Genomic DNA, 17257 nt, shown 5'->3' with positions numbered 1-17257 from the left:
TAAAAAAAGAATATCAGATAGGTCTTCAAAATCTCCTCTAGACAGCCAAGGTGTGTCCAAAGTGCACCGTTACAGTTCCATAAGGTCATCCTAAGTTTATTGTTTGTCACATGGGCCACACACCGTCAATTGGCGGCACGATCATTTATTATCACACGTCCATCTCGGTAAAAAGCAAGGTGCCCCTCTTTACGAGCTTGTATGACTCGCGGCATACAAGTTTTATGATGCTCAATTTGCATCTTGGTCAAGTCTTCATCGAGGTAGATAGGGTCCCCACCCAATCCTCAAAGAATTGGTCTCTTTTTAAAAAAGGCGATTCTAGATTCTGAGTCCTTAAACTGAAGGACTAAAGCTCTTTTCCTAGTGGTGTCACGTCCTACCCTCCAAGTTTTAGTGATTGGTAAGGCTTCATACCCCAACATCTTCCCTAATGTTTGTGCATCTTCATCGGGAGATGCCCCTTCCTTGAGCCCAGTAACTCTTAGGTTTAGGCGTCGAGCTTGACGCATTTTTTCCTCCTCAAGGGTGGTGTTTACAATATTTTCATCCTTTAGTTCCTTTTTAATATTACGTTTTACTACATCAACGCACCCAGTTTTTGCTAATTCCATATCGTTGTTAACCTCCTCCTTAACCTTTTTTATCTCGTCCTTAATATCCTCTAGGGAAGATATTTCACCATCCTCCCTAGATGTCTCAAGGTCCTTAACTTGTTTTTGAAGGTTTGCGTTATCTACTTTAAGTTCCGCTATTTCAACAATAAGCTGTTCTTTTTCTTCATTATCTTTTTGTTTTTCGGCTTCAATCTCTTTCGCCCATTTTTCTATTTTAATTAAACGAGTAAGGACGTGTAAAAATTCTTCCTTACTTATACTTTCTTCGTGTGTTTCCTTATGGTTTCGTCTAGAAGTCATGTTGTAATTCAAAAGATAAAAGAAAGAAAAGACAAAAAGGACAGAAAAACTTAGCCGAGCATCGACGTCTTGTGCGCTAGGTAGAAGTGTGGAAGCACATTTATACTCTCTCGTCTACTCAACGGACGACTTTGTTAGAGGTGTAGGTGACAGCGATGGTCAACAATGGCAACTATGGCACAAACCAAACAATGGTGGTGGCAAAAGACAATAGTGGCAAACGACGACGGTAGATGACGACAGCGACGACGGCAACAGACGACGGAGACAGATGACAACGGCGACACACAGACAACGGCTACGACGATGACAACGACAGACAGCGGCGGTGGCAGTAGAAACGACTACGACGGCGGCTATAGACGGTGGCAACAGTAGACAGTAGAAAGAGCCGTTACAACAATGTGAGAGAGTCGTTGAGTTACAGCAGCAAGAGAGAGAGAGAGAGAGAGAGAGAGAGAGAGAGAGAGAGAGAGGTAAGAAAATTGGGATTGAAGCCCAAGACATAGGCCGTAGTTGCATAACTACCATTAGGGTGAGGTAATTTCTAATAAGTAACACATAGAAGGGATGTTAAATGTGATATTAGAGAAACATACATGTGATATTAAGCATAATATATCTTGTAAAAAATATATTTCTTGGAAAATAAACATGGGGATCATTTCCATTTTGTTTTGAGCTATTTCCCACTTCACTTTAGTGTGAATATTTGTAGGTAGTATACCAAACTAGCATTAATTGTGTAAACAACTAGAACAATTAATTATGTGGCTACACTAGGTGTGGATTGTCAAAGGCTTTAAGGTAAGGTAACCAATATGCTCCTGGTTGACTCCCTATTATGTAGAACCTGGTATACACCAACTGGAGTAACTCAACATTGTCAAGGCAATGATTCAATCTATAATACTTGATGCACTCATAAAGAGCCACAATGACAATTCTCAAATCAACTATACCTATGATGTCTCTTAGGGTGCAATTACAATGTTCCTTTAGGTGGTCTAATAAGTGAGTTGGCATACAACATTTGAGCAACTACCAAGACTGGAAAATAATTACACACAAAGCCAAGGGATAGGGGATGTTTGCTATGAAGTTACCTAATCCAAATGTATTCATTTCATTGGAGCATTTAGGTCCTAATTTTATTGGGGGCTTCAGATCCTGGGATTTAAGGCCACAAAACCTTTTTGCAACATAAGTAGAGAGCATGCACATAAGAATATAATTCAAGCCATGAAAAGCTTTTAAACCTCTTCACATAACATTCCACAACAATGCAGATTTGAGTTATTGCAAATGTTTCACAAAGGCAGGTCACAATTAATAGTAACATTAACATTTAATAAAATCACTCAATTTTACACATTGATGAACAAAAAACCATGGAGTTCAGTTGTCTGATATATTGGGTGAGGTATTAGACTGCTCATTGAGTAGAGTTAGAGCAACTTTATAAAACGTCCAGAAGTTTATCAAATTTTATAATAGGACTATATAATCGCATGCACAGCAAGATATTAATGATAACATGTTTTAAGTATCAGTAATCTAAGAATATAACAGGCACACAATCTCAGTTGCATTGTGATCATACATTCTTCATTCGACTCAGTTCAAGGTCATAGTCATTTCCAACAGAGCCTACACAAGACATGCCCAACCATACTTATATACCAAAAAAAATTCAATCCTATCTTGCCACACCATTTGTCACTTGCATAAGAATATCACATGAACAATCCCATTTAAAACATCATATAATCATTCGGTTTTGAATTGAATTTCATAGTAAAAGCTCAATTAAAGCACATAACAAGACACACTAGACCATATTAATACATTATAGTTTCAATCATATCTTACCAAGCCTTTCTTGGACTATATCCATGTTGGCTTGCTGAAATATGATCCAGTTTTCCAAGAGAGTAAGCCCCATCTTATAAAGGTACCAAAGATGCAATACTGTAGACGCAATGAAACACCAGTAATGAGATGATGGCCCGATAATGTCGTGCATTGTGGTAAAAACACCTGGTCTAGAACTTGATTTCATTGTTCCATACAGTAGATGTGGAATGTCTGTAAATTATATTTTACTGAACAAGAGTAGATCAAAGCGCATTGGACATGAAAAATAAGACACTTGAGTACTGTCAAAATATAGATTAATCCAAGTAACATTCTCCAATAGATCAGCAAATTCTTTTACAATCTTCTGGAAAAAAAACCCTCATAGCAGACAATGAGGAATATATCAGCAGATTAATTAAGCTTTGCATTTAAAGAATAGGCCTTATCCCTCAATGTGTCCAACCAATTTTTCCTTCCCACTTTACAGACAATCATTTTTACTGTTCTCTGTAATGGCACCACAAAATCAGTTTAACATTTTCCTTCAAAGATAAACAAGTTCTCTGTAATGCCATCACAAAATCAGTGTAACTATGAATGCAAAACTTGAGCCCATGGGAAAGGCCCTTCTTCACATCCATCATTTAATTGAATAAAGAAAAACAGAAACATTATTATATCACGTCGTACTTTTTAAGATTTCACAGCCCCACTCCTGCAGCTGCTGTAGTAGTCTGTTCACCAGTCCTCTTCATTTCCTCCTTCACATATTCATCTAAAAGAGCATGTTGCCGTGGACTCAATACTCTTTTAATGCATAAAAGGGGAATAAAATGTGTTAATACATATGAACTTCCACATGAAGATAACACCATCCAAAAAATAATTATGGAAAATGTACTCACTTAGGAACAGAAACTCGGAAATGTATGTATTGATCACCATATGAATAGGAATTAATGATCTTTATTCCTGAGAACAAATAAATTATCAAACTGGATGCCATTGTGCAATCAAACAAGATTGAGTAGACATTATAAATGATCACACAGGATGGCATTATCTTTACAATCTACAAAACACTGCAACCATACACATTAAAAGTCATACCTTTCCCTTTCAAAATATCCTTATCTCCATGTTGTGTTCCTGGCCGAACCTGTCATGAAAAAACAATGATTATTCTTTTATCACCATAAATCACTACAGAAAATCTAAGATTGCAGAACTGTATGTAGCTCTCACCTTTAATATAATCTCTCCTGTCAATGAAGGTATTTTAATATCTCCTCCCAATATGGCCTGAAACAGGACATTTTTAACAAAGAGTTTTAAGAACAATGTTACCTATTTGGTAATATAACTATTTGTTTAGCACCTGGACCACTTTTGCATTCAAGTTCACATTTTAGCTAATCAAAATATATGCGAACATCCGCATGCATTCCAACTAAACGGTTTATATCGCAGAGAGAGGCTGCAGTCCAACCATTATGTTAGGTGTAAAGGCCCATAGTTCACAAATTTAGGTAATTATTCGTACATTTGAACAAATTATTCGTACAGAGCATATGCTGGGCATCCTCTTTCTGAGAGATTGTGAAGATGTTCTCGTGGAAAAGAAACCAAAGAGCATGGAAAATGATGTTTGGAACACTCTGAATAAGAAAGCCATTACATATATTAAAAGGGTTGTTTTTAATGAGATTCCTGTAGATATAAAGGGCTTGATTACTGCTCGACAAGCCTGGGAGAAACTTAAGACAACTTACGACAATACTACTCCTGTGAATCAGGGGCATTTGATGAGAAAACTTGTCAATATGAGGCTTGATGAGTCGGAAGGTGCAGCAGAGCATCTATCATTATTCACAGGTACTCTCTCCCAACTACAAGAATCAGGATTACCAGCTTTTGATGACAAGGTCAAAGCTATCTTCTTACTTTGACTTTACCCGATCTTGGGAAACATTAGTTGTTTCACTGTCTAATAGCCCCAACTTGACCTTCAATGGTGTGAGGACCTCTATTCTCAATGAAGAGATCAAAAGAAAATCTCGTAGAGAAGGTTGTGGTTCAGCATACAATATTAGGGGGAGATATGATAACAGGAACCCAAATGTAGGACAAAGAAATAGAGGTAAGAGTAGAGGGGAAGGAAAGCAACAAGATATCACATGCTATCCATGTGGCCGTAAAGATCATAAGAAACCTGATTGTAGATATTTGAAGATGGAACTAGAAAGGAAGAAGAATGTAGGAGAGAAGAAAAACAAAGATGATAAGTTTAAAATAAAACAGAGAAAGCTAATATGGATTCAAATGTTATCAGGTGATGCCTTCATAGGCCATGTCCAACATATGCAAATCACCAAAACAGATGTTATTGATGCTTTATTGCCAATCAATGATGGATTGACACAGACATGGATAGTAGACTCTGGTCTGGGACTTCTTTTCATGTTAATCCATGTTTGGAGTGCTTTACCACATTTGATGCAGGCTGTTATGGAAAATTTTATCTTGGTAACAAATAATGCTTGCAATATTGATGGTATTGGTACCATACACTTGTCTTTGGATAATGGTCAAGAGCTTGTGCTCAAAGATGTCAGGTATGTACCTAGCATTAAGAAAAATTTGCTATCTGTAGGACACATGGATTTGCATGGATGGTTACACCACATTTTTTGGTGGTGGATTGTAGAAACTTAAGGATCTATGGTTATTATCAAAGGTTGCAAAAAGGGCCCTCTCTACTGTTTGCAATGTAAAGCTTTACCTGGAAGGTTTCTTGCTATTGCTGAATTTGACTCTCGTTTAGAGCTTTGGCATAAGAGAATAGGACATATGCAACAAAAAGGACTTGAAGTCCTTTCTGCTCTAAAAAGACTTGCCGTTAAAGGATCAAAGGTGGTTTTTTGTAATGATTGTCTATTAGGCAAACAAGTGAGAAATTCTTATTATTCTTCTGGTGTCTCTCGTAAACCAAATGTGCTAGATTTGGTGCATTCTGATGTATGTAACATGTCTGTAAAATCTTTGGGCGATGCTGCATATTTTATTTCCTTTATCGATGATTATTCTAGGAAGCTTTGGGTGTACTTGATGAAAAAAAGAAAGGTGATGCATTTCATGCATTTAAATCTTTTAATGCATTTGTGACTACCCAAAAAGGGACAAAGCTGAAATGTCTTAGAACAAATAATGGGGGTGAGTTTACATTTGCAAAATTTAAGTCCTTTTGTGACTTACATGGTATTAAAAGAGAGCTTACAGCTCCATATATAACCCTTTGTCAAATGGGGTGGCAGAAAGGTATAATAGGACATTGTGTGAGCGAGTACAATGCATGCTGTCCACAGCTAATCTTCCTCATGAATTTTGGGGAGAAGCATTAAAAACCACGGTTCATATATGTAATCGTTCTCCCAACATGTCCTTAAAAATGGAATCCCTGAGGAGGTTTGGTCTGGCAAATCAGCCTCATGTGACCATTTACGAATTTTCAGTTGTGATGCACTTGCACACATTAGAAGTGAGCTGAGAAACAAGCTCGATGCTAAGTCCACCACAGGCATTTTTATGGGCTATGGTGATGAAGGTGAAATGGGCTATAGGATTTGGTTACCTCAGTCAAGAAAAATTTAATGAAGAAAAAGCTGAAAAATGCTTGTTCCTCTGTTGGGAAATCTAAGAGCGTTACATTTCAGCAATTACAACCATCCACAAAATCCGAAAATAAACCTCATGAAGCTATACCAAAGGTTGAATCTGATGATCGACTGGTTATCCTTGAGCCAGAAGAAGTTGTACAGCAAAGTGATGCTCATGAAGGTGTTGGACAACGAGATGAAGGTACTGAACAACAAAACATAGGTGTTGAACATGCTAGACATGGTTTGTAACAGCCAGAAACAAGGAGCATTTGGTATGCAAACTAAAACATAGCGTGTATGGCCTAAAACAGGCACCATGACAGTGGTATAAGAAGTTTGATACTTTTATGCTTTTTCAAGGCTTTGATCGTAGCTATGCAGATCATTGTTTATACACGAGAAAGGATATCAATGACAATCCCATCATACTTGTTCTATATGTGGATGGTATGTTCCTACCTGGGAAAAGAAAGACTAGTCTTGATGCTCTAAAAGATCAACTGAAATCAGTCTTCTCTATGAAAAATTTGGGAAATGCAGAACATATTTTGGGCATGAGAATCAGTAGAAACAGAAAGGACAAATTGTTGTTTTTGTCACAAAAAAAGTACATTGAAAAAGTGTTTAACAGATCTAATACAGCAGAGTTCCTTTGCCTTCATATCTTAAACTTAGCAAGGCTGATTGTCCGAAGGATGAGATGGAAGTCAATGCTATGAAGGGAATTCCTTATGCATCAGCATGTGGTTCTCTAATGCATGCTATGGTAGCTACTCATCCAGATATTGCTTATGCAGTGGGAGTTGTCAGTCGCTATATGTCTAATCCCAGCAAAGCACATTGGGAGGCTGGCATGTGTGTTTTCCGGTATCTTAAAGGTACACAGTTGTTTATGCTATGGGAATGGTGCATTAAGTTTGCAGGGATATTGTGATGTTAGGTTGTTAGGTGTAAAGGCCGTAGTTCACAAATTTAGGTAATTATTCGTACATGTGAACACATTGTTCACCTGGACAGGACACCTCCTTTTGTAATGTGAGCACACCTTTTTTAGGGCTTTTTTAGGGCTAACTAATATAATAAACTTTTTTCTCGTGTACCAATCAAGGCGGTTGGGTACACCAAAAATTTGTGTCTCTACTCTCATCTCTACTACAGTCCTGTTTGCTGAACATCATCCCTCAATAGCTGCTCCCTCAAACATCTCTCTATACCTTTAATGTATACTTAAATGTAATCTGCTACTATGCCACAAGATGCCATGACTAGACATATGACTCGATAGAAACATTTCTCAGGTTAATCTCAGCAATGACACATTGACTTGCACTATTATATTGTAAGAGAAAAAAACTTCACATTTTACCTTGGTGTAACTAATTGTTGCATTAATATGTACATTGGCTTTGTCCCTCATAAACACTGGATCAGGTGAAACCTGAAGAAACAAATGCATTCTAAATTGGTCTTATGTTCCCATGTATATATAGATAGATAGATATATGCAATGAGAAAAATTGCAAATAATCTTGGTTTTGTCAATAATTTCAGTTGGAACTTCAAAATTTTGCAATAATTTTTTATTTTGAAAACCTTTATTGACACAAGAACATCTCCTCGTTGATTAGATTGAGCTGCCCAACCAGCTTCTCCACGCATACATATTGTGGAGCTGGAATCAACACCTAGAATTTGAAAACAGATAATCTAAACAAAATTGATTGTATATAACAACGATATTCATTAGCACCTTTCAACATGCGATCAAATATACCATAGCATACCCCACAATTAACAAGAGCTATCCTCCAGAAACATAGAAAATGAGTGAACCACATTTTCTTAACTATATAATAATCATGACATATCTAAACAAGCAACTAATTTTCTGATCAACCTACAATTAAGAATTAGACAATGTCTTTCCTTTGAACTAAAGAATACAATAAAAAAAGTGAGATTAGAATACATGTATAATTTATATGAAATGGAAGAGAACAATCACTGGCATGAACTCTAAGTTGTGCCTTATGCACATGAAGATTCTTCATGTTCATTGTGTCCACATTCAAACATTATTATTCTAAATACCATATCTCATCTCAAGATACTAAGCTCACTGTCACCTTTTCACATCTAATAGGAAAACCTACAGTATGCATTTCTTGTTTATTTTTCTCTTCTCTTCAAAGCCAACAGCATAGAAGCAAGGAATGAATGTATAGAGACACGAAAGTTATCTCACCTGGAGGTATGTCAACAGATACTGTCTTCGTAACTTTAACAGAGCCTTTCCCTTTACATTTTTCACATTTCTCCTGTATGCCAAAACTTATGCTGTTTACAAAATCTCAACAGTTACAGATCTTCATAAGGTGATGCAACCTGAGTTATTTGAAATTTGTCTTACCTTCACAACCTGCCCATCACCACCACATATCCTACATGTGGATTGAAACATAAACCCAGGCTGTGTCCTAGTGAAAGTCTGAAGAAATAATTTGTAGCCAGTCAGTAGGATATCTATGCTGAATGACAATTATCATAATTTACTAAACCCATACACACCGTCCCAGATCCATTGCAGGTCTTACACACCCGAGGTTTCACTCCAGGAGGTATACCCTTACCCTCTGCAGAAACAAAAGCTCACATACTTCCATTGATTATAAACAAACTAAAGATGAGAAAGGCCAAAAAAAAGGTAAAATCTCTGCATACTGCAAGCATCACACCGTGTCGGTGCTTGGAAAGAAATTTTCTTTGTGCATCCATACACAGCCTCTCTAAAATCAAGCTGGACTGTAACCTGCAAACATTATCGACGAACATTAATTATCATCAGATTGAGAATCTAGATTGCACCCATGTTAGAAATATGGAGATTTTGTGGTCCTTACTTTCACATCTTCCTGGCCCTGATCTACATTGTCATCACGCATCATTCCAAAAATCTAAATTCAAAACAAATCATTGAGATGCTGTAAGTATGTCACTTATATTCCATACCTTATTTTAAAAGGTGGGCATGGTAATTTTGTTTGGTGAGCATCATAATTGCAGATTTATTAATTATGAATAAAGGTATTTAAGACAAAAATATTTCAATTCAGCAAGTTGATGGCTGAGCCAGAGGGTGAGGTGCTACTGTGAACCAATCATACTCGCTGACACTCTCAAATAACCTTCCAAAAACCAGTTCCACATGATGCTTTGACAGCATTGTTTTACAGGCATAGATACCAACTATGGAGCATTTACATATTCTCCTTCAGAACTAGACTAGTATATTTTATATATTATATCACTCAGAATTCTTTAGTCATGTAGATTACCCAGTTAGATGTTTCATTCTTATTGAGTTAACATGTATAGTTTCAGTTTTTTTGCATGGATGAGATATCACATGAGATACTTGCCCATCCCTCGCACCCATTCCCATCCACAGCCCAATCTAGCCATCTTTTCTCTAAGAGGCATGGGCACCCTTTTGTATATATGACATCTCAATCCCATCAAATATTCTAGATGGATATAGCGACCTAGCCTCATCATAATCACATGTTTACCCTGGCATAATATGCATCAAATGAATACCTAAATTTATTACTTTAACATAACAAAATCAGCACTGTAAGCTCACCTCATCAAAACCTCCAAAGCCACTAAAGCCTCTAAAAGACCCAAAGCCCCCAAAGCCACCAGCATTTTCAAATCCATTTCCACCTCCGGAATTCATTTGCTCAAATGACTCTGGACCTACCTGGAGAAAATAAAATGACAATGCAAAAACTTTACTACCAATAGAGAACGGAAGCTCAAGGTAAAGAAGAAAATTTTGTGAAAACAGAATTCTTTCATCCTTGTTATTATAGATTATTCCTAAGCATCTATCTGAATAAACTCCCAGGACATACAAACATCACATTGATCACATCCATAGTAGGAGATTGGAACACTGGTGATCCCTAGTTGTACGCATTTCAGCATCACAACCAAGTTTACATTTTTCAGTCAAATTTTAGGTATTAACAGTGTTCTAGTTTCATTATTCTGTTTGTTATCCAGAATGGGAGTGCACAGTTTTTGGAAAGGGATCCCATCACCATCACCAGAAGGTGAGGTGAGTACACAATTTCTTGGATAGCGCATCACCATCATATCAGCCAACCTCAACCTGCACTTTCTTGCAAAAAGGAACTCACATCCATGGAGAAAGAGTGAATTTCAGAAATCTCTGATAGAGTGATATATCCCTACTATGTATAACAACATACAGAGATTTTAATTTCAACCATTCCAATCTACTGCTGTGATGTGCAGTCAAGCCACTTTGGACAGCGACCTATTCTGGAATGCAAAATGGCATATATACCATGTCTTGAAATCATGCAGCAAATGATGTATTTGGAGAAGTGTAAGACTCAGGGAAATGCTGCTCCAACTGCATTTATTTCAATGTCTCTGCATGTTTCGCATTCACAAATAGTTGATACAAGTTTCAAAGACATGCTTGATTACTTTCTTAGTATACACAGTTTATTAAAAGTTATTTAAAGCAAACGATGAATAGTAAAAATGCATAGCACACACCTCATCATACAAAGACCTTTTCTCTTCATCTTTCAAGACCTGCACAAAAAAATGTTATCAATCACATTCTTAGTACTGAAGAACATACATGATATATCAAACTTCAATTTGAAGGTTTGATAATTTAATATATGTCCAACACAACCCATGCTCTAATTGACAATTACTAAAAAACCACTTGCCTCATAAGCTTTTTGAATCTCTTGAAATTTCTTTTCTGCGTTAGGATTATCTTTATTCAAGTCTGGATGATGCTTTTTAGCCAACTACAAAAATATTGGAAAATATATCAGTTGGTTTTGCATGAAAACATGTAAAACACATACTTTAGCAAGATAATCCTATCATAAAAATATAAAATTATACAAAAATGAAAATAGATCCTCACAGCATAGTAAGCCTTTTTAATATCTGATTGAGTGGCATTACAATTAACACCAAGAATCTCATAATAGTCTTTACTCCTCATCTGTTGCGTGCCTGCAAATGATATCAAAGCTTCATAATGTTTGTCAAACAACTTTGCATAATGAATGAATCCATAAAGACATACCTGTTGCATGGAAATATCTTCTGCTAGTTTTGGAGTTAATCCATGTATTGTCAATTGTAAATTGGTCCTCTGTAAGAACATCACTTTATTCTATAAGAAGGGCGTCAGTTTGTGCTTGTTTTAAGATAATTGAACTTCCAAAATTAAATGCATTGCCATGAATGTACTAGCATTTAAAGTTTTTTGCTTGTGAAAAGTCTTTTGTAATAAATGTGGCAAAGATTCCTAACTAACACATAACAAAGACCAAATACAACATTGATCATAATGAAAATCCATGCCTAAACGCCTCCAAACATTTTTTCAAGGCCATACAAAAAAAGAGTGATGAAGAAAGCTTTTCAGAGAAGCAAGAAACAATTTAACAAAATCTATGATGTTACAGTGTATTACAATGTATACTTAGCGATACACATATATACTTACAACGTTTCATATTTATGGTATACAATTGCCATATTTACTTACAATTCTATAGGTATACAAGGTAAGTAAACTTTATGGATTGTTGGTTTTAACCATTTATGATACTGAATACTTTTCCTTTCATCTACTTTCTCTTGTTTCATAAGTTCATAAAGGTTGGTCTCCATGCCATGTGTCCTGGTTAAGCATTGAATTCTAAGATCCTCAGCATAAATCTATTAACTCTCGCAAGTTGTATCATCCAAATATTATTCATGATTTAATAAAGACTAAAAACGTCACATCTCCTCATGGCTATGAGATGATTGTTGGTATGAACAAGCAACACTAGACCATTCACCATGGTCAATGGAGAGATGCTTGAGAGCTTAATGAATTAGTTTAGGTACCTATAGGGTTATTATCCTTATGGATAAAGCAACCTTCAAGAAGAGAATTAAGGTTGTTGAAAACTTCAAGTCATTGTATTGTATCCATATCTGCTTGCATAGGAGCATGTGAGGTTGATTGAATCTTATTGTATCCTGTTATAATCACACTTTGGGGCTCTGTCACAATATGATTGTTGTTGCTTCCATTGTGACTCTAGTGTCGTTTGGTTTGGCAGATCCTATTCTCCACATAACTTAATCACTTCGCTGTCCCTATAGCTGAAAGGCCCTAGACACATATTCCCCACCATTGTCAAAGTGAACACTTGAGTGCCTTAACAATCTGATTCTCAATAAACTAGTCCAGCACTTTGTCCTTGCTACGGATCGGGTAAACCCATACCTTTGGTGTAGCATCATTGATGAAAGTGACGAAAATATTTCTTTCCCCCTAAAGATAATTCTGTCACCTGATATACATCTGAATGTTTTAACTCTAGATGAGAAGATTTTAGCCAAAGACACCTTCTATGAAACATCTAAGCATGTTTACCATAGACACAATGATGAAAATGATGACAATTATCAAAATCAGCATAAAGACAATGCAGAAACCCAAACGAGAAACCATCATATTCCAGCTTGACTCTGTCAACAGGCCATGCCACAAAGAAACACTTGGCTGATCGGTTACGGCAACATGGTCACTCACACTAGATACATGGACGGAATACAAATTATCACTTTTACAACCCCTCGCAATACCTCTAGATCCATTACAGATCTTCCATTTCCCATCAACAAAAGTAATGGGAAATCCATCATCATCTAGCTGCCTTGTGCTATGATGGGTCAGAAATGATGTCAAGAGGGTTGAGGAACACTCTGGAGTAGAGCAATGGCTGAAAAAATACAGAGAGAGTAGGAGGAGCTCACCTATTGTAGTGAGATCCAAAATTTCTTAACTTATGTTTCATAAGACCCATTTAGGTTTGGCCAAGTTCACACTAAACTTGGCCCAAAAATAACAAAAAAGTGACAAGTGACTTTTGGCCTTTATAAATAGGCCTATACACATGTACACACTATTAGGGTGTCATTTAGGGCCTTTACCCCAACAACCTCCCACTTAAAGGCATAAATGACGCTTTCAAGCTATGTAACTCCCACCATCTGTATAAATATCTAATGGTGTGCTTTGGGTAAGCACTTGGTGAGTACATCTACAAGGTTCTGTGATGTGTGGGTCTTTATCAATGTCATAAGGCCATCCTTAAGCACTTCTCAAATGAAGTGATATCGCACATCAATATGTCCGACCCAGGAAAAAGGCAAAGCTCCAACAGTCAATATGGTTACAATGGAGGTACAAAGTAACAACTCGGAGTAAAACCAAACAGTCAGAATGGGAATCACAAGAAGCAATTCGAAAAGTTGCTAAAGAATGGGTCAAAAGAGCCAATAAGAGAAATGTCGACAAAATGATTCAGGAAAGTAAAGAAGTAACTAACAAACAAGTCAATTTGGAAATCAGACCAGACGTAGCAATGCAACCACCAACAGAAGATGCAACATGGCAAGTCTTGGCGGATTGTCAGATCACACTACCCTTGGCAGGATTATTAAAATTAGTTCTGAGATTTACCGAAACAGTAACAACAATAATCATAAAGTAGTAGGAACCGGTTACAGTGAATTTTATTAATTAGATTAATGGGCCGACAATCATGGACGAGAATAATCCTTCAGTAAAAGTAATCATACGCGGTCAAGAGGTATTGAATAGCATCATCGATGGTGGGTTGGGGGTCAACATGATAAGGAAAATCACATGTGACCGCCTTGGAATTATTGAGTAGGAAGTGTGTCCCTTTTGGCTGAGAATGGCGAACACAAGTCTAGTACGACCATTAGGGTTGATTCGACAATTAGAACTATCGATCAGGGGACACTCGTTCCAAATTTCAGCAGTTGTGGTGAAGTTAGATGCAACTGGCCCATATCCACTATTACTTGGCCGACAATGGTTGAGAACTGCCAACATCAAACGAAATTGGCACAAGTATGTCATCACTTTTCGTAGAGGCAAGACAAAGATACGATTACCTACGCAAGAAAAGGTCATAACAAAGAGGGAAATAGTACCCCTATATGTGAAGTCTATCAATATGATGGAGGGTTTGGAGGATAGTGAAATCGACCAATACCTGGAAGAAAGTCCAAAGATTATACCCTTGTTTGAAATCGATCTGGTGGAAATTGTCACACCTTACATCAATAATGACGACCCTGGATCAGACAACCAGGCACAACCTAACCCCAAATCTTTTGTGTTAGTAGGGCAGGTCGACCCAAGTAGAAACGTCTAAGTAATGGCCATAGAGTATTGGTCGTAAGTATAGTCGACTGAATGATGAGCCAAAAATAGAACAAGTGTGAAAGTGTAAGTCAAGAGACTAAAAAAAGTAATAGTCGAAAATAGAATAGTCATAAAATGCCAAGTAGGTAGTTATAACTGTTGTTTTAAGGTTTCTTGCCGAAAGATAGTTTTGTAGTTTCTTGAAGAGAACTTCTATGCCACCTATAAAAAGGGGTACAGAGCATTGTAAAAAGTTTCTATCTGTAAGCGTATCATTTGAATATAATTTAGTTTAGAATACTCTGTTTTCCTGTTTATTTCTCTATTCTGGGTGTCATTCATATTGAATCATACAACCAGAGTGAGAGAAAGTATTTCTGTATACAGTCGATCATAAGTTTGAGAGTGATTAAGGTACAAAGTGACATCTGTGTAGGTGATCAGAATAAGAGATTGATTTAGAGGTGATGGATATAAGAGATTGATAAGTAATCAGGAGTGAATAATAGTGCGTTAGTAATAGGAGTCGACCGAATCCATAGCTCCGACCACAATCCCGTTGATAGGACAACTTAGAGAGTAAGTCGTTCGACCCTTTGCGTCTGTCGACCAGGAAGGTTTCAAGAAGTTTTTTCTCCTGTGGTAAAAATGACCACTTTGCGAGTGTATAGTGGCTGCATTTGATTTGAAATTAGACCAAATGGATGTACATACAACTTTTTTTGCATGGTGACATTGATGAAGAGCTTTACATGAAACAACCCAACGGCTTTGTTATTCTTGGAAAGGAACATTTGGTATGTAAGCTCAATAGAAGCTTGTATGGGCTGAAACAAGCTTCTAGACAATGATACAAAAAATTTGATGCTTTTATGCTCAAACATGGGTAAAAAAGAAGCCATGCTATGCCGATCACTGTTTGTACACTAAAAGAGATGAAAATGGTAGCCCAATCATTCTTGTACTGAGAACGGTCCGGTTCAAGTTCCAAAAATTTTAAATGGTTCAATTTTGACACTCTCAAACCGAAGCAAACCGTTGCCGATTGTTAGTGAGAAGCTAACAGAAACTGAGAAAAGAGGTAATGTCTCATCAACAACCTACCTATGAAGAAACGCTTTCATTAGCAAGTATTTTGTCACTAGTCCACGATGAAATGGGTCAACAAAAACATATAGAACAACATTCACTGACTACATAGGTAACGAGAATGTTTAGCATTAAATGTTCAGTTCATGATGGAATGTGTCAATTATAACATATGTAGCGAACATATTCTATAAAGCATCTTCATCCATCATTCCAAAAATTGGTACACGATGAAAATGAACAATTAAAAACTTGTATACATAACATAAACAGTGTGAAACGGTAATATTATAGAAAATGGTAAACCTGTTATGAGAATTTTTCTGTTATGAATGAAGGAAAAATTCTGAAGATGACTTGGGTGTACATATCCCGCCAAATAGTATTGAAACAGCTGCAAAAAAACAGGAAAAATAGATGAACTTCATAAGAGTGGAGCAAGAAGGATAGATAACAAAAAAGAAGGGTAATACAAAAGAAAAAATCTCTGTTCTCCAGTTAAGCATGAAAAAGAAAGTGAGGAGAAAGAAGAGGGATGAAAGCAAAGGAACATGCTATGAAAACGTTGCATACTATCATTCACAGAGAGATAAACAAGCAAAGCAAGCAGAGAAACAAAAAAGGAGGAGAACGAAATCCAGATCTTTTCCATCCAGACAGAGAGAGCTAAATAAAGAAATAAAAAAGAAGGGAAAGGTAAACGAAAAAAAAACTTGCTTCTCCGTCACAGAGGAAAAAGGCTCAAAAAAGAAAGATAATGCAAAAAAACATTGCTTCATGTCATTCATACAGAGGAATATGCAGGAGAAATACCAATAGAATATGCAAGAAAGACGTAAAAAACTCCATTGACACGGAGAGATAAACAAATAAACTGAAGGAGGAGGAGAACATACACAGGCAACATCGCTTCTCGTCCTCCTGCAATACAAGGCAGATCTTGCTACCCTAAGATTCGAAAGACGTGGCATTTGTCTGTAAAAGAGAACAGAGAGAGAAACCTTAACAGACGATGATAGCCATGAAAGGATCAAACTGTCAGGGCCTCCAAAATCCTGGAGGAAAGGAGCATTGCTAGAATCATTTCATCGTCCTCCTTTTGTTTTCGCCTTCTTCTTAGGGTTCTGTGTATATATGCAGGCACTCTTCTTCCCCGTCTTTTCTGATTTCTTCTTCTTAGGGTTCTGTGTACATGTACATATGCAGACTGTGGCTGTTACTGTCTTTCGTCTTCCTGGGGTCTTAGGGTTTCTTCATCAACCCCATCCTTACACAAATAAATATGCACATACATACATACTGATACATATATATGTACATACATACTTTTACTTACCTACGCCGCTACTACTGCTGCCATTTTTTGGTTGGACGATGAAGAATTATTAATTGAATTGGTCCCTCCCCGCCCTGTTCTATTACTTCACGTT

The 17257-nt window shown here is 36.9% G+C and overlaps 1 protein-coding gene across 3 annotated transcripts; it reads right to left on the bottom strand.

The window, feature by feature from the left end:
* Positions 1-3074: 3074 nt before the first annotated feature.
* Positions 3075-16942, bottom strand: LOC147855381 (chaperone protein dnaJ GFA2, mitochondrial-like). Of its 3 annotated transcripts, none has more exons than XM_087330752.1 (19): positions 16724-16942; positions 16134-16221; positions 11583-11651; positions 11418-11509; positions 11212-11295; positions 11030-11068; positions 10080-10199; positions 9337-9390; positions 9158-9245; positions 9005-9069; positions 8847-8924; positions 8682-8754; positions 8030-8121; positions 7803-7874; positions 4023-4079; positions 3888-3936; positions 3683-3749; positions 3448-3584; positions 3075-3284 (listed from the first exon to the last, which is right to left on the bottom strand). In XM_087330752.1, exons 1-18 carry the CDS (start codon positions 16796-16798, stop codon positions 3479-3481), a joined length of 1368 nt encoding a protein of 455 aa, XP_087186878.1. In that variant the 5' UTR covers positions 16799-16942; the 3' UTR covers positions 3075-3284; positions 3448-3478. The 3 variants fall into 3 exon arrangements, with proteins under 3 accessions (XP_087186878.1, XP_087186877.1, XP_087186879.1); XM_087330751.1 differs by having other exon boundaries at positions 3468-3584; XM_087330753.1 differs by lacking the exon at positions 16724-16942 and having other exon boundaries at positions 3468-3584; positions 11583-11672; positions 16134-16195.
* Between the last annotated feature and the right edge of the window lie 315 nt (positions 16943-17257).

The sequence above is a fragment of the Azolla caroliniana genome, unplaced genomic scaffold (assembly GCF_043228905.1).
Source record: "Azolla caroliniana isolate FFs.n. ecotype wild unplaced genomic scaffold, voAzoCaro1.0.p SCAF_14, whole genome shotgun sequence".
NCBI classification, from domain to species: Eukaryota; Viridiplantae; Streptophyta; class Polypodiopsida; order Salviniales; family Salviniaceae; genus Azolla; species Azolla caroliniana.
The sequence above is the reverse complement of the archived record's forward strand: the minus strand, read 5'-3'. Positions and strand labels throughout refer to the sequence as shown.

Bases quoted from the DNA above. Each gene is read 5' to 3' on its own strand.
- LOC147855381 (XM_087330752.1), bottom strand. From the start codon at position 16,798: ATGCCACGTCTTTCGAATCTTAGGGTAGCAAGATCTGCCTTGTATTGC. The intron at 11,652-16,133 runs GTTTACCATTTT...ATGTTCTTACAG, and splicing joins CAGAAAAATTCTCATAACAG to AGGACCAATTTACAATTGAC. The intron at 4,080-7,802 runs GTAAAATGTGAA...GTCCTGTTTCAG, and splicing joins CAACAATTAGTTACACCAAG to GCCATATTGGGAGGAGATAT.